Below are 25,959 nucleotides of genomic sequence, written 5' to 3' on the forward strand. Positions count from 1 at the left end.
CAGCAGAGGGGAAGGAGTTGGGCCCCTCAAAACAAAACAAAAGGACTCTGGCACTGGGGACACTGCAGAGCAGCCAGGGCCCTGTGGGCCGTGGGGAGTTGGGGGAGGCCATGCGGCAGGAGAAACAGGGGAGTACAGGGTTGGGGGTCAGCTCCTCACCTCATGCCTGAGGCAGTGCCAGCAGAGGTGGCCGCAGACAGAGACCAGGCCCCATTCTCAGGGAGTCAAGGCTCTAGGGCAATTACAGACAGACAGCACTCCCCGCCCCACCCCCCAACAAATATGCCCCGCACCGTGCAAAAGTTTTCCCAATAGACAAGAAGAAACTAGAGGACCCAGCCATGCAGTCTCCCCCAATGCTGCTCTGTGTGGCCTCGACTAATCTGCCACCATCAGAACCTCCATCCTACAGAGGAGGAGCCTGAGGGTCAGGGAGGAACTGCATCTCTGGGGTCACACCACTGATCAACGGCAAAAGCAGTATTTAACCCAGATCTGAGTCACCTTCAGGGTTTTCTAGGGCATCCCAGGTGGCACTAGTAGTAAAGAACTCGACTGCCAATGCAGGAGACGTAAGAGGTGCAGATTCGATGCATGGGTCAGAAAGATCCCATGGAGGAGGTCACACCAACCCACTCCAGTATTCTTGTCTGGAGACTCTCATGGCTATAGTCCATGGGGTCACAAAGAATCAGACACTATTGAGGCAACTTAGCACACATGCACGCTTCTTTCCAATCTTAGGAAGTCCTCCTCTCCTCCAGGGATGGCTATATCCCCTTTGCCCATCCAGCCCTGAACTCTGTCCTCCAACCACCCACCTTGGGGAGGGCCCACTGACTCATACACACACACACATACAGATACACACACAGAGACACACAATGGCTTTAGAATTTCCCCACAAGGGATTTTGTTGGTGGTCCAATGGTTAAGAATCTGCCTTCCAATGCAGGAGACATGGGTTCAATCCCTGATCAGGGAACTAAGATCCCACGTGCCTTGGAGTAACTAACCTTGTGTGCTACAATACTGAGCCTGCAAATTACAGCGAAAGATCCCACATGCCTCAACTAAGACCTGACGCAGCCAAATAAATAAGTATTAAAAATAAAAATACTTTATTAAAACAAGAATTTCCCCTCAGTTGGCTTCTTGCCCTGGGTGGTGTGATGGGAGATATTCACACATACACACACACACACACATTTTTGTCTCATGGAATGCAGAGATGACTACATTCCCACTCCCATATCTTTTGGAAATAGCACTTAGAATTTTCTTACAGGACTCTCTACCTCAAGTCAATTCCCTATTGTTTGGGTAGTGAAAAAGTTGGCTTAAAGCTCAACATTCAGAAAACTAAGATCATGGCATCCAGTCCCATCACTTCATGGCAAATAGATGGGGAAACAGTGGAAACAGTGGCTGACTTTATTTTTCTGGGCTCTAAAATCACTGCAGATGGTGACTGCAGCCATGAAATTAAAAGATGCTTACTCCTTGGAAGGAAAGTTATGACCAACTCAGACAGCATATTAAAAAGCAGAGACATTACTTTGTCAACAAAGGTCTGTCTAGTCAAGGCTATGGTTTTTTCCAGTGGTCATATATGGATGTGAGAGTTGGACTATGAAGAAAGCTGAGCGCCAAAGAATTGATGCTTTTGAACTGCGGTGTTGGAGAAGACTCTCGAGAGCCCTTTGCAAGGATATCCAACCAGTCCATCCTAAATGAGATCAGTCCTGGATGTTCCTTGGAAGGACTGATTTTGAAGCTGAAACTCCAATACTTTGGCCATCTGATGCGAAGAGCTGACTCATTTGAAAAGATCCTGATGCTGGGAAAGATTGAGGGCAGGAGGAGAAGGGGATGACAGAGGATAAGATGGTGGGATGGCATTACCGACTCAATGGACATGAGTTTGGGTAAACTCCAGGAGCTGGTGATGGACAGGGAGGCCTGGCATGCTGCGGCTCATGGGGTTGCAAAGAGTCGGACACAACTGAGCGACTGAACTGAACTGAACTGAGGGGAATCCCATTTCGAGGGTCCAAGGGTGGACATGTGACTCAGTCCTGGCCCATCAGCTTATTCCATCCTCCAGGCCTCAGAGATTGATTCACAGGCAGGAAGATGACCCAAATCAATCCAGTCTGTTAATTCTGTGAAACTGTTGGAAAGAAATAACCTGAGTTTCTATTGGAAGAGGAGGTGGGAGGATGTAAATCTTGACCTGCCAGGAGTTCACTCGAAAGGAAGACAGAGCCACTGATGGAGAGAAATCAAGTCCTGGTGACAGGATTTGATCTCCTGGAGCCAGAACCAGACCATTTCAGTTACATAAAAATCGTTTTTCGTAAGTCTATTCTGTCAGAGTTGGTGTCACTCATGACAGAGCCCTGCGCAGTTTTCTGTCTCTTTCTTTTGTGAAGGATACAGTCACACAGGAGCAGATTCCACACTTGGCTCTCAAACACAGTGCCCAGAACTTGGAGAAATTCCCAAAGCTGGCCCAAGGAAGGCTCTGGAATGGAGCCTGTGCCTCTCACTGACTTTTCTTTCTAAGGCAATTTGACCAGGAGTTCTTCCCAAGAGTGCTCTTGTCCCCCTCATGTAGCACAGAGAGCCTCCAATCCTCGTGGGAGGCAGAACCCTGTCTTCTGGTGCAGACACCTGGCATAATATCTTTCCCTTGAATTTGGGCAGGACTGTGAAGAAGATGGAATATCAGTCCTAAGAAGAAGTCACTAATCAGTTGACTTGGAGTTTCTCCAAGGGGAGATTACCTGGGATGGGCCTGGTTTAATCAGGTGAGGTATTAAAAGAGACAAGGCCCTCCTGAAATCAGAGTTTGAAACCGTGAGGACTGAGAGAGAGGGTCACATGGTAAGGGTCTTCAAGTAGCCTGAAGAAGCTGAGAGTAGTTTCCAGCCAACAGCTACAGGACAAAGGCATCTTAGTTCTGAGTCTTTGACAACTTGAGGTAGCTTATTGCTCAGTCGCTCAGCCGTGTCTGACTCTCTGCAATCCCATGGACTGCAGGATGCCAGGCTTCTCTGTCCTTCACTATCTCCTGGAGTTTACTCTGACTCATGTCCATTGAGTCGGTGATGCCATCCAACCATCTCATCCTCTGTCACCCCCTTCTCCTCCTTCCCTCTTTCTCAGTACCAGGGTCTTTTCCAATGTGTCGGCTCTTCGTATCACATGGCCAAAGTACTGGTGCTTCAGCTTTAGCATCAGTCCTTCCAATGAATATTCAGTGTTGATTTTCTTTAGGATTGACTGGTTTGATCTCCTTGCAGTCCAAGAGACTCTTGAGAGTCTTCTCCAGCACCACAATTCAAAAGCACCAATTCTGAAGATAGACTTTCGGTGGGTAAGCCTCCCAATGAGAACCCAGCTCAGCCCACTCCACGGCTGCAGCCTTGTCAGACTCTGAGCAGAGAGCTAGCTACCAACTTCTGACCCATAGGCACCCTGAGTGCTTATTCAGCCACTAAGTTTATGGCTCTTTTTTACACAGTTTTGAAGATGAACAGACCTCTCCTCCGCCTGGCTCACCTTCTCTTTGTTCAGGCCTCAAAGGTCCCCACCTCATAGGTCCTCCTGACCCCTGCTGTAGGCAGAACCCCCACCCCCACCCCATCCCATCAGCCTCCAGTCTCTTACCCACTTTAATGGCCTTCTAGCCCTTCTACCTGCCACAGCATGGACACCACAAGCCTGCTGATTCTTTACCCATCTCCCTGTGGATACGGAACTCCGGGGGAGGCGGTGGGTGGGGAGGGGAGGCGGGGCATGGCCTGACTGTAGACTGGCTGCCGTTGCTGCCCTGGGCTAAAAACTTTGCAAATGAGAAGGCTTCTATCAACACTGGTTGAATGAACCAGTGAGTGAATGAATGAACAAGCAATTGAATGAAGAACCAGCCAATTTCAGCTGCTCAGAAGCCCTGACCAGTTGTAGCTCTTGCGGGGAGCAGATAAGCATGTGGTTTCCAAAGTTCCGGTTCCTCTAGAGCAGCTGAAGTGCTCCCCATGATCTCTGCGGCTGGCTGGGCCGAGAATATCTTCCCAAGGCGCGTGCATACTCAGGGTCAGCAAACTTCTTCCCAGAGCCTGGGTGCTCAGGCTGCATCCCCACACTGGCCCTGCTCCTCAGGAGCCTGTGGCCCTGTCAACTGAGCTCTCCATGCCTTGGTCTTCTTATCTACAAAATGGGTACAAGAGGAACTTCCCTGGTGCTCCAGTGGCTAAGACTTCACCTTCAAATGCAGGGGGTACAGGTCTGATCCCTGGTTGGGGAGCTAGGATACCACATGCTTCGTGGCCAAAAAACCAAAACATGAGACAGAAACAATGTTGTAGCAGATTTAATAAAGACTTTGAAAATGGCCCATTAAAAAAAAATCTTTTAAAAAAATGGGCACAAGAGTTTAACTGGCTCCCAAGACTTTTTGAGGATTAGATGAACTCATTTGTACCCAGTTGTACCCAACTCATTTGTCCCTAAAAGGGGCCCAATTCACTTTAACAAGTATTATAATGGAAATGTATTTGCAGCACTACCAAGAAGGGTGGTTTCCATCAAGAATCACCCCCCCAACTTTCTTGGTGCAAGCTGCAGTGTCTGACTGGCTCCATCTGGGCCATGAGACCAGAGGAGGAGATACAGCAGACCCTTAGCATAGTGACACCCCAGGGCTGTGGGTGGAGGGGCTGTGTGAGCAGTTGAGGATGTCAGTTCAGCACTTGATGTCTTAGCTTGGGGGTTTCCCAGAGAGAAGCCATGGTCCTCCCTCTTCGTGCCCTGAGCAGATCCCGAGTCTTCCCACCCCCACTGCCAACTTCACTGAGCAGGAAACAGAAATGCCTGGGCCCGCAACCAACAGGAGAAAGAAACGCAAGCCTTTGGGGAGGGCAAAGAGGTGCATGCCAAGGGCAGAGGGCCACCGGGCCCAGGGCTGTGAAGCTGTGGGTGACCCTGGAGAAAGCAAAGAACTGCCAAACCCACCTCTGGGCTGGGGTCCCAGCAGCGACCACACCTCCAGTGGTAGGGCACGACCAAGAGGTCCCAGCTTCACACTGGGACCAAGAGGGGGCCGTGAGCACTCCTAGCACATGGTGAGATGTGCCAGCCACAATCCCATCTCTTACTGACTCCCACCCTGGGCTTCCCCAGGCTGCCCTCTCCTTCCTCCCTCCCACTGAGTGCCAAGGTGCCCAGTAGAGTAGAAGTGTTCTGGAAACAGGGTGTTGACAGAGCGTTACCCGAACAGCCCTCGATGCCCCATCTCACCCCGTCAGCCAGTGCATTTCATCACGTGCCCCTAGAAGTGAGCCACCCAGACTCACAAGCTGTGCTCAGTGCCCCCGACTAGCATGCCAGCATGCTAACTGACTGGATGCCCCTGCTGGCTCAGATGGTAAAGAATCTGCCCACAGTGCGGGAGACCCAGGTTCGATCCCCGCGTTGGGAAACTCCTCTGGTGAAGGGAATGGCTACCCACTCCAGTATTCTTGCCTGGAGAAATTCATGGACAGAGGAGCTGGTGGGCTACAGTCCATGGAGTTGCAGAGTCGGGCACACTGAGACACAAACACTTTCACTTTCAACATGCCAGCAAATTGACAGCTGCTAAGTGAAGTGAAACTTGTTGTCACTGTTCAGTCACTAAGTCGTGTCCAATTCTTTGTGACCCCATGGACTGCAGTATGTCAGGCTCCCCCATCCTCCACTATCTCTTGGAGTTTGCTCAGATTCATGTCCACTGAGTCAGTGATACTGTCTAACCATTTCATCCTCTGTCGTCCCCTTCTCCTCCTGCCTTCAGTCTTTCCCAGCATCAGGGTAGTCTCCAATGAGTCAGCTCTTCGCATTAGGTGGCCAAAGTATTGGAGCTTCAGCTTCAGCATCAGTCCTTCTAATGAATATTCAGGGTCAATAAGTGAAACTTAACATCCAGTAACTTTCACATGACACCCAAGCAAGAGACACCCTCACAGGCTCCTTGAGGAAACTACTCTCCCTCCACCCAACCCTTGAGCCTCCTGCCCCTCTCTGCAGCCCACTGGTCACCCAAGAGACACTTCACCACCCTTGGTGGAGCAGGGCTGATAGACAAGAGCAGCCCATGTCCACCGACAGCCAGATGTTGGCAGATTCGAAATCAGCCCTGAGTCCATGAGGGCATGTGTCCTGTGCAGGCCTGCTAATTGGCCGCAAGAGGCACAAGAGCCAGGCCACAGCCGCACAGAGTGAGGAAATGGGGCCATGGGAGGGGAAGGCAGCTGCTGAGCCTCACTTATGTGAAGTTAGCTAAGTGGGCATCCCTCCCTCTGTGTTACATAACTCTCTCTCTGACCTGCCAGAATGAGGCCGTCTCAGCCTGATTTCAGAGTTACCTGGAAAATGCAGATGCCAGAGTCCACTGCAGAGATTTCAAAGCAACTGGTCTGGGGCATGGCCTGAACACCAGGATTTTAAAAGCCCTTTGGATGACTCCAAAGGCAGACAGGGTTGAGAACACAGCTCCAGGTTCAGGAGCAGAGCCATGGCCCATGGAAAAAAAGGCTGGACCCTACCCAACTGCAAGGATCACAGAGTCTTAGATGTAAGCTGAGCCTTAGAGTTGTGCAGTCCACAACCTGTGCAACTGGACACAGAACCCTTTTGGAGGCGGGGGAGAAACTGAGCATTGAACACTCTTTGTTGATATATAACAACATGGTTCAAACCCTGGCCCTGCTGTTTGTTCAGGGAATTTGTACTCCAGATTCCCTCCAACCCTCTAGTGGCCTGGAGAGGGAGACAGAAAACAAAGAATCTCACAAATGAATATATAATGACGGATTTGATAAACACGTGTGATAGAAAAGACGAGTCAGGTAATGCAGGAGGCAAAATAACGGTCCCGCAAAGATGTCCAAGCCGCAGTCTCCAGACTCTATGAATATGTTAGGTTATATGACAAAGAGGAGTAAAGGCTGCAGAGAGAACTGAGGTTACTAAACAGCTGTCATTTTTATGCTTAACATGTGACACTAGATTTTTTTTTCTTAATTTTAAACGTTAGGTACAGTTGAAATATGTGACAATTTCATACGCATAGATTGGAAGGTCTTAAAGTTGTGGAATCACTTAGGCAGGAAACAGGATTAAGAAATACATGAGAAATCAGAAGATGAATGAAAACATCTAGACAAATTAGAACAACCCACTTTTAAGTGAACAAGGTAAAGTTTTTTTTTTTTTAATTTCTACTCATTTTATTTAAATTTCAGGTTATATTGAGAAAATCTTTGTTACATTTTTATTAATTATTTTTATTGAGGTACAATAGACATACAACATTATATTTGTTTCAGGTGTACAACATAAGGATTCAATAATTGTGTACACTGAGAAATGATCACCACAGTAGCTAACATACATCCCCATACATGGTTACAAAATATTTTTCTTTTTTTCTGCTGGTGAGGACTTCAAGTTAATCTACTCTCAGGAACTTATGTTTATTTATTTGGCTTCGCTGGGTCTTAGTTGTGGCACAGGGGCTTAGCTGCTCCAGGGCACATGGGATCTTCCCAGCTCAGGGATCAAACCAGGGATCTCTAGTTGTGGCCTGTGAACTTAGTTGCTGTGTGTGGGATCTAGCTCCATGACCAGGGATTGAATCTGGGCACACTGCATTGGGAGCGTGGACTTTTAGCCACTGGACCTCTGGGGAAGTCCCTCTTAGCAACTTTTAAATATGCAATCTGGTATTATGAACTATTGTCCCCATGCTATACGTTACATCCCCATTATTTATGTATCTAAACAGCTGACCTTGAGATGAAGCAATTATCCGGGATGATCCAGGTCCAATGTAATCACAAAGATCCTTCAGAACCGAAGATAACATATATATAATGTTACATGGCAATGACATCTCAAAAAAAAAAAAAAAAGTGGAAGAGAACTGGAGAGAGTCAGAGAGATGGCAGACTGAGAAAGACTTGGCCTTGAGCTTGCTGGAGGCAGGGGCCACCAGCCAAGGCTCTGAATTCCGCCAACAAACCAAATAAGCAGGAAACAGGTGCTTCCCAGATCTCTAGGAAGGAGTGTAGCCAACCACCACCTTGGGAGACCCCAAAACCACAAGCAAGTAGAGCCCCCTGCACTTATGACCCATGCACACTCAGCTCATAAAGGCTGTTGTTTACATCCACTCCATTTGTGAGGATTGGGTACAGCAGCAGGTAGAAAAGCTAGTGGGTCAGTGCCCAAAAGGAGGGCGGAGTCTAGTCTGGGGCGGAGTCTAGTCTGGGGGCAGAGTCTAGCCTGAGGGTGGGAGAGGGCTTCCTGAAGAAGCAGCTCTTGAGGGGAAAGGGGAGACAGAGGGAACAGAAGGTATGAGGGCCCCTAGGCAGGAGGAAACCTTGTGCAAGTGACTAGAGGGCAGACCCCTGGGGACGTCACCACACTCACTGAGCCTCAGTTTCCTCCTCTGTGAAATGGGACTGTAAGAGCATTTCTTTTTTGAGGGTGAAGAGGGCCTAGGAGCCCTGTGGTGACAGAGCAGACAGCCTGGGCCCTACAGTCAGACCAGAGCTGGATTCAGTCCGGTCTTCTGGTCACTCCTGGGTGACCCGAGCAGCCCGCAGCCCCTCTCTGAGCCTTGCTTCTCGATCTGTTGGATGAGAGCATGCTGGGAGTGCTTGACAAGTCCTGGTTATTTATCCCCATCATCATCGATGGGAGACTGGGGCTCAGAGATGGGAAGTGACATGCTCAGGGTCACACGGAGACCCCGAGGCTGACCTTCCTCTTCCCAGTGTACAGGTAGGGACAGAGCTTAGGCCTCAGCCTCACACACCCCCCAAGCCTCCACTCTGATCAGCACCATCCTCGCTCATCTGCAAAGTTCGTTCTATGTTGGCACAACGAACCCAAGGTTTCTACACACACATATCAGCAGCCTCGATGAAAACCAGCTGTGAGGTTTAAAATAGCCTCCCCAGGCTTCCAGAGATGCCAGGTCTTGGCTGAGGGAGGAAAATTCAGGCCCAAGGTTGGGACACCATCTTCAGAGAAGAATAACAGCTGCCATGCGTCCAGGCCCAGAGATCACCTGAGAGATGGGTGAGCTGAACTTCCCAGAGAGGCACGGGTACAGAGGAAACCGGGGGTGGGGGGGGGGGGTTGGTCCAGAAAGTCCCCCAAAGTGGGGCATCATCTTACCCTTGTCAAGTCTTTCTCTCTCCTCTCCTTCCCCCATCTCTCTTCTTTCATCAACTAATAATTCAAAGATCAGGCTGTGGACAGACATTACCTAGCCTCCACCCCCACAGGCTGTGTGATCATAAGCAAGTGACTTCACTCCCTGAGTCTCAGTTTCTTCATCTGTCACATGGGGTCCCCGCTTCACCAGGTGGCCCTGAAGGTCCACAGGACAGTTCAGTGAAGAGCTGACAGATGAGCCCATCAGCAGGTGCCTGACAGCTGGCTGCTACCCCAGGGGATTGTGACAACGGTAACAACCCCTCTTCCCCAGTCCTTCTCCCCTCCCCCACCCCCAGTCCTCTCCCTGCTCCCCCTGGGGCTCCTGGCCTGGCCCCTGGCAGGCTGAAGACAGATGATGGAATCTCGGAGCTGGGGGCCTGTTGGGCCAAATTCCACCCTCAGGGCAGCCTGTTGCCCAGATGCGCCCCACCTCTGGCTTGAAGAGGGAACCAGGGCCAGACATGAGGCCCATATTCCCCGTCAACTGTCACAGTAACTCACAGGGGCTGCTTGGTTCACGGTTGCCTCCACACCTAGATTGGTGAGTGGCACATAGTAGGTGCTCAATAAATATCTGCTGCTTGGCTGATGTGGTACTGTTATTGCCCTGTCTTACAGGTGAGAAACAGGCTCCCAAAGGTCAGCCAGCATGTAGCAGAGTGCAGCCCTCAGAGTTTGAGGGAACCCAGGCTTAGAGGGGAAAGGTACAGTCCAAGGTCCCCAGAAGCAGAACGTGAATCCACTCCACTGGCACCAAAGCGTGAGTTTTAATCACCAAATGATACTGTTTACCACGGCCTCTAGCCAACTTCTGCACTCAGCTTCCTTGCAGGCCTTCCATGCACATGCTGTGTTGTCTTAGGTGACTCACACAACCTCTCTGAGCCTGTTTCTGCATTTATAAAACAGAAAACCCACCCCCTGCACTCGGGCAGAACCTCCCTCAGCTCAATTTTTCCTCTGGCTTCTCAGCCTCTAGTGGCTGGCTCAGACATGCAGTCCATGCCAAATAAATCTTTGTTGATTAATTGAAGAGACAAGTTTACTTTAGAGCATCGAAGCCTGCCCAGAAGGTCTCTGGGTTGGTTGTCTCCGAGAACATATGCCTTCTCTCTTCACTTTAAAGAAGGAAAAACTGCAAAAAGCAGACGATGGTTTAGGTGTGTGGTTTTTGTGAGAAAGACGTAAGCCGTTGGCAGACCCCTCAGGCCTTTGGAGAAAAGACCTCCTACATCAGAAAATAAGCCAATGAACGTGAATCATCAGGCTTTCCATTAAAATAAAATGTCAAAGGACTAGCTATCATACTGGTGGTGAGGTGGAACCCCAACCTCAGAGGAGGGTTCTGACCAACACCCACTCCTGGTGCTGATGGCATGGGCTGCAAAGGAGCCTCTCTCCTCCCCTCACACTGGAAGGTTGTGCCAGGCTCCAGGACACCCCAGTGAACAAGCCCAACCCAGTCCCCAGCCCAAAGGACCTCAGAGCTCAGCAGGAGGAGACCTGGAAGGTTCTGGGCAGAATCCTGAGGTTCCCAGTGGGCACGTTCAAGCACCATCTGGTGGTTTCTGGAGATCACAAAGAACTTTCCAGAGAGGGGAGGAAACACGCTTTGCCAGCAGAGTGTCACCTTAGGGCCAGTGTCCAGCGGCAGCTGTCAGGGAAGCCCCAAGCCCCTTGCAGGAGCCCCCAGATGGCAGCCTTTGGTTTTCATGCTGAGGGGCTCTGGGGGTCTCAGGGGGCTCTCCCACCTCCATCCCCACATCCTGGCCTTCACCTCCAGAGCTCACCTTCTCTACCCCAGGGGCCCATGCAGCAGAGCCCATCCCAGCCACCTGAGGGGTGTCCCTGTCACAGACAGCCTCACCTGCAGCATCCTGCCAGGCTGACTACAGCAGTAGCTGCACAAACTTGCTGGCCTCTGGTTCAGGGGAACAAAGCTCCCTTGGCCTTCAGTAGAAGAGTTGGGAGAGCGTGTTTATCATGGGCTCCACGTCCTGACCTGGGCTCCTGGCTGTTTCCATGACTGGGAGCCCCGGGAGTGGGGGTCACTTTTACAGACTTTAAAGACCCTTCCAGCTGATCCCATCAACCACCACTGCTGCTGAGCTGAAGAGACCACAGTCCAGCTGGGGTCAAACATGCTCATACTTCCAGGGAGAGTGAGGGGACAGGACCAGGGCAGTCACATACATGGGGATCAGTGTTCAGAAAGGCCCCACACTTGGTTTAATGCTATGCTGTTGCCATCTTGAAAGTCTTGATACTTTTCAAACAAGGAGTTGCACATTTTTTTTTTTTGCACTGGGTCCCTAATTCCATAGCCCATCCTGGGAGAGGGGCTTTGAGGGTCCAGCCGGGGATCTCCGTCACCTGGAGATTCCCAGATCTCATGAAAGGCTTCAGAAATGGAAATCAGCACAAACCACATCCCCGTGCCCACACCAGGGCTCCAAGTGCCCGCTTGCCTGCATACATTCACAATCACACAGCTGTGTTCATGGGAGTCCAATGGGGCCCCCCACATTCACACACACTCATACATGTTCACACATGAACATCCGTGTCACCCCCAGCCACATGTTTTCTGCTCTGGAAGGGGCTCAGGAGACCTCAAAATGCCACTCCAACTCCCCTAGGCCACTGAGAAAGCAGTGAAAAACTCGGGGAGGGGGGCCATCGGGAGCAGGCCCATGTCTGCCCCTACCCCCAGGAAAGGCAAGATCTCCTCCCTCACCCAGGATCCCACTAAATCCCCAGACACCTCTATGCAGAGCCCTCCACACACCTGAATTCCCACAGTCACTCATGTGGTAGCATTTGCATTATACCCATTTTAAGGATGGCAAAACTGAGACTACAAGAAGTGAAGCTGCTGACTGGAACAACGGCAGGCAGACTAGGGGACTCCATGCCGGACAGTGACTCCTGAGACACAACAAGCCCCCAACCCCAGCTCACAGCAGACTTGCCCCTCCCACCCCCACCTTCAGGTTGCTCCCCCCAAGGCTGCTCAGCCTAGTTCATGGAGGGGGGTTCTCCCAGTTTAGCCAGTGCTCACCCCTCTTGTCACCACAGGCACAGGTGGGGACAGGTCAGTGCCCAGGGGCCCTCAGTTTTCTCTGAAGCCCCTGTCCCCCTCCCCTAGCCCCTTGGCCAGCCTTACCCTTTGACACCACAGACCAGGCAGTGGGAAGGAGCTGCTGGAGTGACTACAGCTGCTGATTACCTACAGATAACACGCAACACCGGGACACCCTGAGGGTGTAGGAGCAGATGTGGGCGTGTGCACTGGAGGTGGGGCAGGCAGGGTCATCCCTTTGGCCGAGTTCAGGGCTCCCTGGGGCCACAGCAGGAGTTCCAGGGACCTTTCTACATCTTGACGCACCTCAGATTCTAAATGGAACTTTCTGAATGTTCCAAGGTGAACATTCCTATGGCCCTAAATAGAGGCTCCTCTCCCAGGGATGTTGAACAGTCCTCCAGGGCTTCTTGGTGGTGGGGGACACTCCTGAACCTTGGGGACAAGGCTCTGTGGGGCCAGTTGGCTCCACGCGCAGAAGGAAGAGGTGACCCGGCAGGCCTGCGGCCGCCCGCCACTCTGCCGGAGCTTGAGCCTGTCCAGGCCCCACGGCCCAGGCCTTATTTGGTAAGAAGAGCCTGTGCTGCCAGCCACTCGGGCTGCGAGCTGATGGGACACAGGAGTCTCTGAGCTGGCCCCATGCCCGCTGGCCTGGCAGCCCAGGTCCGCCCACCTGGCCTCCTTACCCGGCCCCTGGGCCAGAGGCTGGCAGAGTTGGAGGTGCGAGATCCCGGGGGTCACGCCAAGGCTGGGGCCGCCTCCCTCGGATCCCCGTCCAGCCATGGGACAGGGATTCCCCAGCTTTTGCCTATATATGGCCGAGGAGAGGCGGCGCGCTTGGGATGGGCCCCTGGGCCCCGGAGGTATTGTCTTAAGAGGGTGTTTGGCATCGGGCAGTGATGCTTCGGATTCTTATGAAAACCTGGCAGGGACATTGTTTGACAGCTCTGACAGTATGCTGGAGTCTCCACGGGGAGCCCGCCCCTGGGGGCCAAGGGCATGTGACGCGTCAGCTGCCTGCCCGGTCCTGGCAGGAGGGAGGCCAGGCCAGGCAACCATGTTCATGTTCAGGAGGAGGTGGCTGGCTCAGAGCTGTCCAGCTCAGGGGAACCAAACAGGAGCGACCCCTTCTGGGTCTCGTTTTCCCAACCCATGTGTAGTGTGTGCAGAGGTGCCGCCGTGGACACAGGGAGAAAGGTGCAGTGGAGGAGCAGATGGGGCCCCCGTGGGCAGGGCTGCCCATCTCCGAGTCCCACAATGTGCAGCCTCAGTGGACAGACTGGTGCATCTTTGTCACCCCATCCATGCCTCGCAAACCCAAGGAGCTGGCCGCCCCTATACCCCTGCTGACAGATGAAGAAACCAAGGCTCAAAGACAGTTAAGACCCTGGGCTCTTTCTCCAACCCGCTGGGGACCTTCGCAGGCCAATGTTCATTCATCCATCCTCTTGACGAACACATCCTGAGCTCTGCTGTGGGCCAGGCGTCATTGTAGGGCCTGAGGCAGCAGTGGTGACCCATCTAAGAAACATTCTGTTCCCAAGGAGATAAACATCCCTTCAAATTAGGTAGAAAGGGAAGGTCTGTCTGTGCAGATGACTTTTAAATCAAGGGCCAAAGATGAGAAGAAGCCAGTCCCGGGGGAAGAGGGGGGCTGGTTTCTTCAGGCAAAGGAAGCAGCGCATGGAAAAGCCCTGATGCCGGTAGAGGCGGGTCAGGTCTAGGCCAGCAGGAGACCAGGCTGACAGAGCCGAACGAGCGGACAAGAGCAGAAGATGCAGCCAGACGGCTCAGGGCAGATCAAGGACCCTGGGGTTGGGTTGTATTCTAAGAATGATGGGAAGCTGGCTGTTAAGCAGACATCTGACAATATAATCAGACGTGCTCTGCTGTATCAGATGTTTCATTGTTGTTCGGTCACTAAGTCGTGTGTGACTCTTTGCGACTCCATGGACTACAGCATGCCAGGCTTCCCTTTTCTTCACTATCTCTCTGAGTTTGCGCAAGTTCATGTCCATTAAGTCAGTGATGCTATCTAACCATCTCAGCCTCTGCTGCCCCCTACTCCTTCTGCCTTCAGTCTTTCCCAGCATCAGGGTCTCTTCCAATGAGTCAGCTATTCACGTTAGGTGGCTAAAGTATTGGAGCTTCAGCTTCAGCATCAGTGCTTCCAATGAGTATTCAGGGTTGATTTCCTTTAGGATGGACTGGTTTGATCTCCTTGCTGTCTAAGGGACTCTCAAGAGTCTTCTCCAGCACCACAGTTCAAAAGCATCAATTCTTTGGCACTCAGCTTTCTTTATGCTCCAACTCTCACATCCATACATGACTATTGGAAAAAATATAGCTTTGACTGTATGGACCTTTGTTGGCAAAGTGATGTCTTTGCTTTTTAATACACTGTCTAGGTTTGTCATAGCTTTCCTTCCAAGAAGCAAGCATCTTGTAATTTCACAGCTGCAGTCACCGTCCACAGTGATTTTAGAATGCAAGCCCCTTCGCCACGACAAGGCAGTGATCCATAATGAAAGTGAAAGTGAAAGTGTTAGGTGCTCAGTTGTGTCTGACTCTTTGTGACCCCATGTCCTGTAGCTCACCAGGCTCCTCTGTCCACGTAATTCTCCAGGAAAGAATACTGGAGTGGGTTACCATTTCCTTCTCCAGGGGATCTTCCCAACCCAGGGACTGAACCTGGGTTTCCTGCATTGCAGGCAGATTCTTTACTGTCTGAGCCACCAGGGAAGCTATGATCCATGAAGGGAATCATATATTTGGGCTCTGCTAAATGCTATATGTCTGTTTTCTCATTTGATTCCTGTGCATGCCCGTGAGGAGACCAAAATCTTATTACCGTTTTAGAAATGAGGCAATTGAGGAGCCAAGAGTTGAAATGACAGGCTCATGTCAAGTAATCATTACGGGATAGACAGGGATTCTTCAATGAACTCTGCCTGATGTCAAAGCCAGGCCCAGTACAGACCCCCTCAGGCAGCAGGGCTTGAGGGGGACAGAGCAGTGTGCTTGGGGGTGGGGGGACTGACCTGGTTTGGTTCCCCTCTGCTATCCAGCCCACCACCCCACCACACAGGGTAAGTCACCAGGACTTTCCCAGTTTTAACACTGAAAGTCCAGCTTCCCAGAAACCCCTCTGTCCTGGGCATGCACGCATGACCAGTTGCTCAGTCATGTCCAGCTCTTTGGAACCCCATAGACTATATAGCCCACCAGGCTCCTCTGTCCATGGGATTCTCCAGGCAAGAATACTGGAGTGGATTGCCATTTCCTTCTCCAGGGGATCTTCCTGACCCAGGGATAAACCTACGTCTCCTGCATTGGCAGGCAGATTCTTTACCACTGAGCCCCCTGGGAAGCCCATCTGTTCTGGGCAGACCTGTACACTCGGTCATTCACCCTGCAGGTGGCTCAGCCCTGGCCTTTAGGCACCACCAGGAGCTCAGAGAGAGAGGAGTGATCCAAAAATCCTCCCCACCCGCACACCTGGCCCCACGCCCACCTCTGTCCAGGCCAGGAAGCTCTGTGGAGAGGAAAGCAAATAGCAACCTGTGTATGGCTGCCTTAACCTCCTCCCAGCACCAGGGCAATGCGGCCAACTGGCTCCCAGCCAGCCAGCCAGCCAGCCACAGCAGAACAAAGTGAGGGTGGGGCTGCCCACCAGGAGAGTGGATCAGGAGCAGGCCTGGCCGAGTGGGAAGGGCTTATCCCCGAGGCAAAGACTCAGGGTCACACAAGGCCTGCCTTTGACCCTAGAGACTCTGTGACCTCAAGCATTTTGTGGGCCTCAGTTGCCTCTCCTGTAAAATGGGAGAGTGACAATAGCCAGAGGTCTGCTGGATGCCAGGCCCTGTGTTAAGAGCTGTGCCAATTATCACCTCCTGGAAGGCTTAGAGCAGCCTTGGAAGGAAGTGTGCTAACTGTGTAGACAAGGAACAAAACCCAGAGAGGGTGAAACAGCCACCCCAGGTCACACAGCTAGTAACAGTAAAGCACAGATGTGAACTGTCTGTTTCAGACCCTCACCTGATGCAGGTAGGCAGCACACCAAAGGGGTGGAGTGCAAGGGGTCTGGGGAGCCCCTTCCTGTTGATCCTGTGACCCTGGGCAAGTGGTTGCATCTCTCTGGGCCCGTTTTCCACCTACAAAGTAGGGATAACAAGGGTCCCCACCTCCTAGGGCTGGTCATTGATACCAGGAAATTTATATTAGGCCTCTACCCTGGGCCAGGCCCTATCCTAGATGTTGACGATACAACAGAGAACAAAACAAACAAAAACCCCTGCCTAGAGTTTATATTCTGGGTGTGGGGACACACAATTGTGGACATATAAATACATCTATGTCAGGGATGGGAATAGAGTGAAGGTGGGGCTCCCTTTGATGAGGGGGTTAGGTGGGCTGTTCAGGGCCGTGGCACTTGAGCAGAACCTGAATGAAGGGAAGGAGCAGGCGGTGCAAATATTGGGCAGATCCTGGGGGAAAGGCATCTGGGGCTGAAGGAGCAGCCAGTGCAAAGGCCCTGAGGCAGGCTCAGGGCTGCAGTGGCTGCAGCTGAGCGAGGCCGGAGAAGAGATGCTGAAGGTGAGGTAGCAGAACTCTGGTTGTGCAGGGATGAGGAACCGCTGGAGTGGTTCAAGCAGAGTGAGGACAGAATCACACAATTTTCTTTAAGGATCTGTGGACAATCAGGAGGAGGCAATAATCCAGACAAAATATGATGGCGCTTGGCCCAGCACAGGAACAGGCCGAGGTGGGGAGATGGTGACATTCTGGAGATACTCTCAAGAGTCAACAGCTTTTGAAAAACAAATATTGTATATTAACGTATCTATGTGGAATCTAGAAAAGTGGTATAAATGATCTTACTTGCAAAGCAGGAATAGAGACACAGACACAGAGAACAAATCTATGGACGCCAACGGGGGAGAGGAGAGTGAACTGGGAGATTGAGATGGACATACATACACTATTAATGTGTGTTCTAGTCGCTCAGTCAGGTCCGACTCTTTGCGACCCCGTGGACTATAGCCCACCAGGCTCCTCTGTCCATGGAATTCTCCAGGCAAGAATGCTGGAGTGGGTTGCCATTCCCTTCTCCAGGGGATCTTCCCAACCCAGGAATTGAACCTGGGTCTCCTGCATTGCAGTCAGAGTCTTTACTGTCTGAGCCGCCAGGGAAGCCCCACTGATACTATGTATAAAATAGATGACTAAAGAGAACCTAATATATAGCTCAGGGAACCTTACCTAGCACTCTGTGGTGACATAAATGTGAAGTAAATCCAAAAAAGAGGGGATATATGAATGTGCATATTCATATACATACTGATTCACTTTGCTGTGCAGAAGAAGCTAACAATATTATAAAGCAACCATACTCCAATAAAAATTAATTTAAAAAAAGAGTCAACAGGGTACAAGGGATGGGGAGTAAGAGGGTGTGGGAATCAAAGGTGACCTCAGGATTAAGGGGAGGAGTGAATGAGTTAATGCCACAGGAGCTCTTAGCACAAAACCCAGTCTGCAGCAACCACTCAGTGACCATGCATTCTTGTCATTATTAAATGTGACGTTTTCTCTCCTAAGCTGCACTTCATCCTGGAAAACCTCTCTAATGAACAGGCCAGCTAAGAACTGATGCATTGGCCTAGTGAAGTAGGAGAGGAAGAGTTAGGAAAACGAGAGCCCACAGCCAGGGCAGCCCAGCCACCTTCCCCATAAGGAAACCCTCAAACCAACATGGCAACAGCAGGCATCTGCACTGGACCTAAAGATGCTTCCTGACCTTGTCTTGGCAGGAGGGAGAGGAGGTAAGAAGAGAGAGGAGGGAAGACTTAGAGAATGAATTTTTGGTTCCCAGCGGGGAAGAATGGCGGGAGGAATAGTTAGGGAGTTTGAGACAGACATGAACACACAGCTATATTTAAAATGGATAAGCAACAAGAATCTATTGTACAGCACAGAGAACTCTTCTCAATGTTATGGGGCAGCCTGGATGGGAGGGGAGTTTGAGGGAGAATGGATACACATATATGTATGGCTGAGTCCCTTTTCTGTCCACCTGAGACTATCCCAGCACTGTTCATTGGCTATACTCCAATACAAAATAAAAAGTTTGGGAAAAATGAAAAAGAAGAAAGAGAGAGGAGGAAGGGACGAGGAGGCCAAAGTTCCCAGAGACTCAAGAACTGGTCACCTAGACCCAAGGGGAGGGGCGGGCAAGACCCACACAATCCAGGATGATCTCACTGGGGACCAATGAGGGCCCCTAGCTCAGGGGCCACCTCTCTGTCTGACCATCTCCACCTCATCTATCACTGGCTTCATATTTTTATTTAGAATGACTAGCCTGTTTTGCTTTTTTTTTTTCACTTAAGTAAGCTTATGGCAACCCACTCCAGTAATCTTGCCTGGAAAATCTCACGGACAGAGGAACCTGGCGCACTAGAGTCCATGGAGTCAGAGAGAGTCAGATATGGCTGAGCCACTAAACAACAGCATCTTTTTTTTTAAGTAAGTTTATTCTAAAAGGAAAATCTCTATCATCAAAAGTAAATGGAAAACCAGCATGAAAACTTGCCACTAATAGAGGATAACTCTGAAAGTGAGCATGGTGAAAGCAAATCATGTTGCCTATCCATGGCTTTCAGCCTGGGGCTTGGTCTCTCTTAGCTCAGAAGAGGGACAAGCAGAGAATGACCAGCCATCAAGATACGCAAGCACCAGGCTGAACCAAGGAACAGAAAAATCATTGAAAAGGGATGGCCTTTGCCCCTGTGCCCCACGCCTACCACACACCAAGCATCCCTCAGCCATGGCAGCCTAGGCCCCACATTTTCAACAAATTCATGTGGGCCAACTCTGCTCTCTAGAGATGGAGATGGGGGACCTCAAGAACAGGAGCCACTGCTCCCTGAGAGTCCCCAGCATGTCCGCACTCACACTAGTCTCAGACAGGCCACGGGGATGTGTTCCCTCCTGGGAGGCAGAGAATCCAAGCTCTGCCTTGTGCCAAGAGCAACTTCAAACAGTCACATCCTCCTTGAAGCCACAGGCGCCTAGAGCTGTCACTGTCCTTCCCGCCACGAGGCCACCAGCATTTCCGCTTCCGAGGGAAATACAAGGGTTCTGGGCATCGGTTCAACTGCTCAGCTCCCATCGAGGCAGTATGAAGAGTGTTGGCTTGATTCCTTGGACAAAAACAGCGTGTGTACCAGCCAGGTCTGTGGGCTGGGCCTGGCCCACCAACACCGGCCACCAACGGCAGGTCTCTGGGGTGGCAGCTCACCTACATTCCAGAATCACAGGCCAGGGCACGCCTGCTGGGTAGCAGGCGCACATTTACCATCAAGAGAAAGCAGAAAGAAGCTCCTTTGTCTTCTGGTAGCATCCTGGTGACAGCGCGTGCGGGCACACACACAGAGCAGCAGCTGCATCAGGTCACTGCCTCTTTGGTGGACAATTCTGCCTTCATGATACAGAGCAATAATGTGCGGTAGGAACCCCCAGGTTTCCTGTGTGGCAGCTTGGGTTCAAACCTCAGCTCTGCTGCTCACCATCTGATTGACCATGGAGGGAGGGCCGGACTCCAGGGCCCTCTAGGTCCTCATCTCTGAAAAGAAGCCTCAGAAATAACTGCTCTGCACCTCGCAGAGTGGCTATAAGGTTAAAGAGGTAATACATGTTCAGCATTTCAAGTAGTTGAGTACTCTCCCGAAACTAGCACAGGGCATCTGGGGGTTTTGGCTTTTGTTTTTTTCTATTTTCCACTTTTAAAGAAAGCCACATTTTGCCAAAAGCCAAAATGCTGGGTCAGAGGGTATATGCAGTTTCTCCGTGCTTATTTCAGGAAGACAGACTGATCTTAAAACTCTGAATCTGTTTATAGCAAAGCTGATGTGTCACTTTCCCCACATCCCTGCCAGCACTGGGCTTTATCATTTCGTAATTGTTTCCTAATTGAATCAGCATGTAGCAAGGCTTTTGTTTGCATTTCTTTCTTTGCCTACAAGGCTGTGCATTCTTCCAGGTAGCCGCTGTCTACACTTTTGCAAGGATAAATGACTTGTTTACTCCTTTTCAGTGTTTCTTGAGTGGCCTCTGTGACATCCTTTGATGGGTCCACATGGAAAGCACCTTCTGAGCAGGGAGGGAGATGGGAAAGGGTTGTAGCATGGAAACGTGGTGAGAGCCTCTGCCCCGACCCACCCCCATCTCCTGCCTTCACTTCACGGGAGTTTTCCCAGCTGAGGAAATACTTCTCTGGGATGGGGTTGCAGGCACCCTGGCTGGGAGGAAGCAAGGAGGGGCCAGAGGAACTAATTGCATTCTCGGAGCAACAAGCCAGAAACCTAACAGGCTCCATTCCTGCCCCCATTGACCACCCGCTTCTCACCCCTAACTCTCCTAGAGCCCCTGAATATCAGGAAACTTTCCTTCCAAACTAATGACATCAGAATGAATTCAGCCAAGTTATGATACTGCAATGATTTTCTCTCTTTGTTCCTTAATCACTCAAACTCCCAGGTGCTGTGTAAGCAAGATACCCGGAATCTCCTTTTTGGGTCCTCCCACACCTTGAATGGTCCAAGGATCCCTAGGTCATCTTCAACCCACAGGTAGGGGTGGGGCCTGTTTCCCCTAAACTTCACTGCTGCCATGGCCTCTTACTACCACATGGGGTCGCTGTTAAAGAGGGCTCTCCAACAGTCCTGTGGACACTTGTCCACTTTGCAATGATGCCTGAGCTGGTTGGACCTTTGCCTGGGTCTTGGAGGTCACCCACACTTGGGACTCGAGTTTATAGCTCTTGTGGGTCACTCTTAAACACTCAGAACAGAATGTTAAGTCACCTCCCCACCTGAGTCCTGATCCCAGCCCCTCACTACACAGGAGGCCCCTGGGAGGACTGGATCGTAGCACTGTCCCTAGGGTGACAGAGAGGGAACTGGAGCCCCAAAGAGTAATTTTTCCAAAATCACTTGGTCAGGGGGCACCCAATTCAAGCTGAAACTCCAATTCAAGCTGAACTCCCCTTCCAGTCCTCTCAGCACTTTTGTTTTTAGAGGCTGCCAGTGAAACTCCTGGGTTTCCCAGGTGTCTCAGTGGTAAAGAATCTACCTACCAAGCAGGAGACAGGCTCAATCCCAGGTCAGGAAGATCCCCTGGAGAGAAGAATGGCAACCCACTCTAGTATTCTTGCCTGGGAAACTTTATGGACAGAGGAGCCTGGCAGGCTACAGTTAGTGGGATCACAAAAGATTTGGACACGACTTAACAACTAAACAACAAAAAGTGAAACTCCTGTTTCTCAGCCCGTGAGACTCTGCAGGAAGTGACCACTGCCTTCCTCCCAGGCTTCATCTCACTTCCTCACGCACATTAAAAATCCTTTCCCACCTGCCTTTGCACCTGTCTCCCTCTCCCTAAAGATCCCCCCCAGATCTCCCCATCACTCAAGTCTCTGCTCAGTGGGCCCCTATCAAGCTCCTCCTCAACAAGGCCCTTGTCACCATGAGACATTATCTGTCCTGTCCACTCTGCAGGACACCCCTCTGATCCCGGCCACCTCTTCTCCTCCGCTGTCCCCCAGGGGTCCACTCACTACTATGTTGTCCCCCAGACTCAGCCCCGTAGACATTCTCTGTTGTGAGACTAGCCTAGGCACTGAGGGCTGTGTGGCAGCCCCCTGGCGTCTTCTGAGATTCCAGGAGCACCCCCTCCCCAGCGATGACAACCAGACACCTCCAGATATTGCCTGATATCCCCCGGGGTGGGGGTGCTGCAGGGGGTCGGTGGGGGGAGAAGGGGAGAGCCCATCCAGAAGCCAGAGGAATCCCCATCCTGGGCCTCAGAGCCTGAGCCTCCCCCATACACAACCCCTGCCCTGCAGGCTCCTGGGGTTCTTGAGAAGCAGCGTGGAAACCCCTCTGCAGGGCCAGAAGGGAAGCAGCCGCAGGCCCAGCCACACCCAGCCAGGGAGGGTAGGCCAGGGGCTAATTATAGCAGGCAGGTTGTGAGAGGTCTTCTTTGGGAAGAGGAAGTGGCGCTCTGATTAACCCTGGGGTTGGTTCACCCCAAGTTGAGACAGTCCCCGTGGGGAGAGGAAGTGTGGTGAAATGAATTCAGCCTCGGGGGCCCAGGCATCACCAACAAGCCAGGCGGCTCTGGCGGGGAAGGCCAGAACGCGGCTCTGCAGCGCACGGGCCAAGTCTGTTGCAGAAGCCTTCAACTCTCCAGACCTTGGTTTTAAAAGAAAAGGGGCTGGGCCAGATTTGATTTTTGAGGTGGGCCTCTCGTTTCAGGGCAAGGGCTCCTGAGTCAGGAGCTCACTGAGCTTCAGTGTCCTCATCTGCAGAATGGGTCAATGGGAACCATGTCTCTCACAGTCTTTGGAGGATGCATGGAGCTGGTCCGTGCTGCTGGCAGGCCTGAGCCAGAGCCCAGCATGGGATGGGGGCTCAGGTGTTCCATGTCGTCAGAACAGCGACACGATCGGTAGGGCCCAGTCAAAATGAAAATGTGGGCCCCTCGTTCAAAAGTTGCTAAGAACTTCAAGACAGAGAAAGCAGAGCGTTAAGCCTGGTGTGGGGCCCCTCTGAGCCCTGTATGGCTGCCTGGGCCACAGGCCTGTGAACTGGGGCAGCTGTGGGGATGGGAGTGAGCTGAGGGTGGGGAAAGGCTCCTGACCAGGATGGACCCCTCTCCAAGACTGTCATCAGAGGACCTCACCCGGAACACATAAAATCAGAGGGCTGCCTGCTGTATGAGACTCTTCACATACAAGCTATGTAAATGGTGCACACAAAGCAATACTGCAGATTAACTGTCACCATAAATATGGGGGCTTCCCAGGTGGTGCAAGCAGGGAAGAACCCACTGGCCAGTGTGGTAGACAGAAGAGATGTGGCTTCAATCCCTGGGTCAGGAAGATCCCCTGGAGGAGGGCACGGCAGTCCATTCCAGTATCTTGCCTGGAGAATCCGCATGGACAGAGGAGCCTGGCAGGCCACAGTCCATGGGGTCACGTGAAGTCGCACATGACTGAAGCGACTTAGCACGCATGCATAAATATGTAGGTAAAAGCCTAGGCAGGAGTTTCAGCCCCCACTCCCACTGAGGTTGGCTGTGGGTGGAACATGGGAGTCACAGCAGAACTGAGCTGTAACCTGTAACATTTTATTTCTTCAAAAGAAAAAGGATTAGTGACAAATGTGATAAAATCTTCACATCTCACTGTGTGTCCTGTTTAATCCTGGGGAGTCCTAGTAGGAGCTTATTCTCTGTATATTTTCATTTTTAAAAAGCAGGCGTCACTGCTTTAAAAACCTTGAAAGCATTCAATGAGGAAAGAACTAGCCTTTGACTAAGGCTCCTGAGAGCAAGGTGCCTGGGAGACACACGAGTGTTAATTGAGAACCTACTACATGCCTGGCCCAAGGCTGGGGTCTCAGGCTGGAGGTCGGGGGATGTCCCTCCAGGAGCCCAGAGACCAGCACAGAAGCAGAAAGCAGGCCTGCATGCCCATCCTTTGCGGGGACTGACATGAAGTGACCCCAGCCTCAGCATGGGGCTGCCACTTGGCTATTTTCACAGGAAAGCTGAATCTTGGGTATTTTTCCCCTCTTGCTGAAGGATGCTCAGAGCCTAGAGGGGGAGAGGGGGTCAGCTGGCAGGCACCGAGGGCTGCCTGTTGGGGTGATAGGGGGCACGCCAAGGTGAGAATGTGGGACAGAGTCATCAACAGGCACGGTCACAGGTGCAAGGGAGCCCCCGGGGCTGCTGCAACCACTGCTGAGACACTTAGATGAATGCCAGGGGATGTCGCCCTGAATTGTCAGCCTCCTCTGCTGGCAGAACTTGGGGTCTGCAAGCTCGGGCATGGAAGTACCTCACTTGGCTGGAACTAGAGCCCTCCCCCCGGGCATTAGCAGCCTCTTTGCCAGTCATGGGCAGAGGACTAGACATCTAGACACCAGGCTCACCCAGCCTAGGGCTTTCTCCCGAAGGGGTCTTGGCCGATGGTCCCTACGAGGCCAGGAACGCAGGCAACTCCTCTGTCCCAGGGCTGCTCTCTGGTCATTTTTGTCTCCTTGGTTTATCTGTTCTAGCTTTTTAATTTTGAAATAATTTTAGACAGAGAAAAGGTGCAAAGACAGTTCCCACATCCCCTTCCCCCAGCTTCCTCTATTACTCTCTTTCATAACAGTGCAACAATCCAAACTGAGAAATTCACTTTGATCCAACACCATTAACTAACTACAGACTTTATTCAGATTTTCCCCCAGTGTCCTTTCTCTGTTCCGGACCCCACGTGGAATTTGCTCATCTCGTCTCCTTCTCCTGCAGCCTCGGGTATGGTCCTCATTCTTTCCTTGTCCTTCCTGATCTCGCCGGACTTGCAGAGCATCAGTCAGATGTTTTGTAGACTGTCCTTCAATTTGGGTTTCTCTCATGTCATCTCATGTTTTCAAATGAGATATAATTCCATGTTCCAGAAAATGCAACCTTGTAAAAGCGTACAGTCCTGCAGCTTTTCATATACACAGTTGTGCAACCATCAAAAGAATCTAATTCCAGAATCTTCCCATCACCCCGAAAGGAGGCCCTGGGCCCCCACTTGCTTTTTGTCCACCGTGCGTGGCACTTTCTCTTGTCCCCTCCCTCTCCATTTCGTCTCCATTTCTCTGCAGGACCCTAGTCCTGTTTTCTTTCAGTTTCTGTTTGTGGCTCTGCCTCTGAGTTGCTTTGTCTCTCAGATTTGCTTCTATTTCTGCATCTCTCTCTCTCTCTCTCTGCCAGTCTCTCCCTGTCCCTCTATTTTATCCTTTTTCATTCTATTTTGCTCTATGTAGTGTGTGCAGCTCTCTCTCTTTCATTCCAAAGGTCGTTGGTGTTCAGTCGCTCAGTCGTGTCTGACTATTTGTGACCCCATGGACTGCAGCACACCAGACTTCCTTGTCCTTCACCATCTCCTGGAGTTCTAAAGGAGACATAGGCAAAACCCAAGAAAACAAAAAGGAATGATGAGGCATCTGCAGGGCTCTGGAGACAGACAGGGTGAGGGATATGTGAGGGCTCCAGCTAGGCGGGGACCTCTCTGAGGAAGTGACGATGCAACAGCCCTGGAGGAGCTGCAGGGAGACAGCCAGGCAGAGGGCAGCACAAGCAAAGGCCCTGGGGCAGGAGCCAACTCCAGACTGAGCCAAGGAGAGGCGGGGAAGGCAGTCAGGGGCCTCCCTGTGCCCAGGCTTGCTTAGAATCCCTCCCCAGGTCAGGCCCTCAGCACTGGGCCCCCTGCCTGGGAACCCCAGCCAGCCCAGGGTGAGGCCTGTGGAGAATAAGTCACGGCTGAACCTCTGAGAACTTGCTAGGACCCCCACTGGGGGCCAGGCCATGTGCTCCTTCCTGGGGAACCTGAGCTGGACACAACCCCCGCCTTCCATGGAAGGAATCTGCAGCAGAAGGGCACAACCCAGGCTCAAAGAGAGTCTGTGTGTTGATTTATTCCATTATTTACTCCCAAAACACTGATTAAGCACCTGCTGTATACCAGATCCATAAATGGGCGTGGGCAGTGCCCCGACCTC

The 25,959-nt window shown here is 51.6% G+C and overlaps 1 protein-coding gene across 6 annotated transcripts in view; it reads right to left on the minus strand.

The window, feature by feature from the left end:
* Positions 1-25,959, minus strand: part of RBM38 (RNA binding motif protein 38) — a 125,053-nt gene that overhangs the window by 64,170 nt on the left and 34,924 nt on the right. For 2 of the 6 annotated variants that reach the window (XM_061437070.1, XM_061437071.1), the window contains exon 4: positions 24,621-25,352. The exons of the other annotated variants lie outside the window; for them this stretch is intronic. In XM_061437070.1, coding sequence (XP_061293054.1) covers positions 25,289-25,352 — 64 coding nt within the window. In that variant the 3' untranslated portion in view covers positions 24,621-25,288. Of the gene's footprint in view, positions 1-24,620; positions 25,353-25,959 lie in introns of those variants that run through there. 6 annotated transcript variants of the gene reach the window in all.

The sequence above is a fragment of the Bos javanicus genome, chromosome 13 (genome assembly GCF_032452875.1).
Source record: "Bos javanicus breed banteng chromosome 13, ARS-OSU_banteng_1.0, whole genome shotgun sequence".
NCBI lineage: Eukaryota > Metazoa > Chordata > Mammalia > Artiodactyla > Bovidae > Bos > Bos javanicus.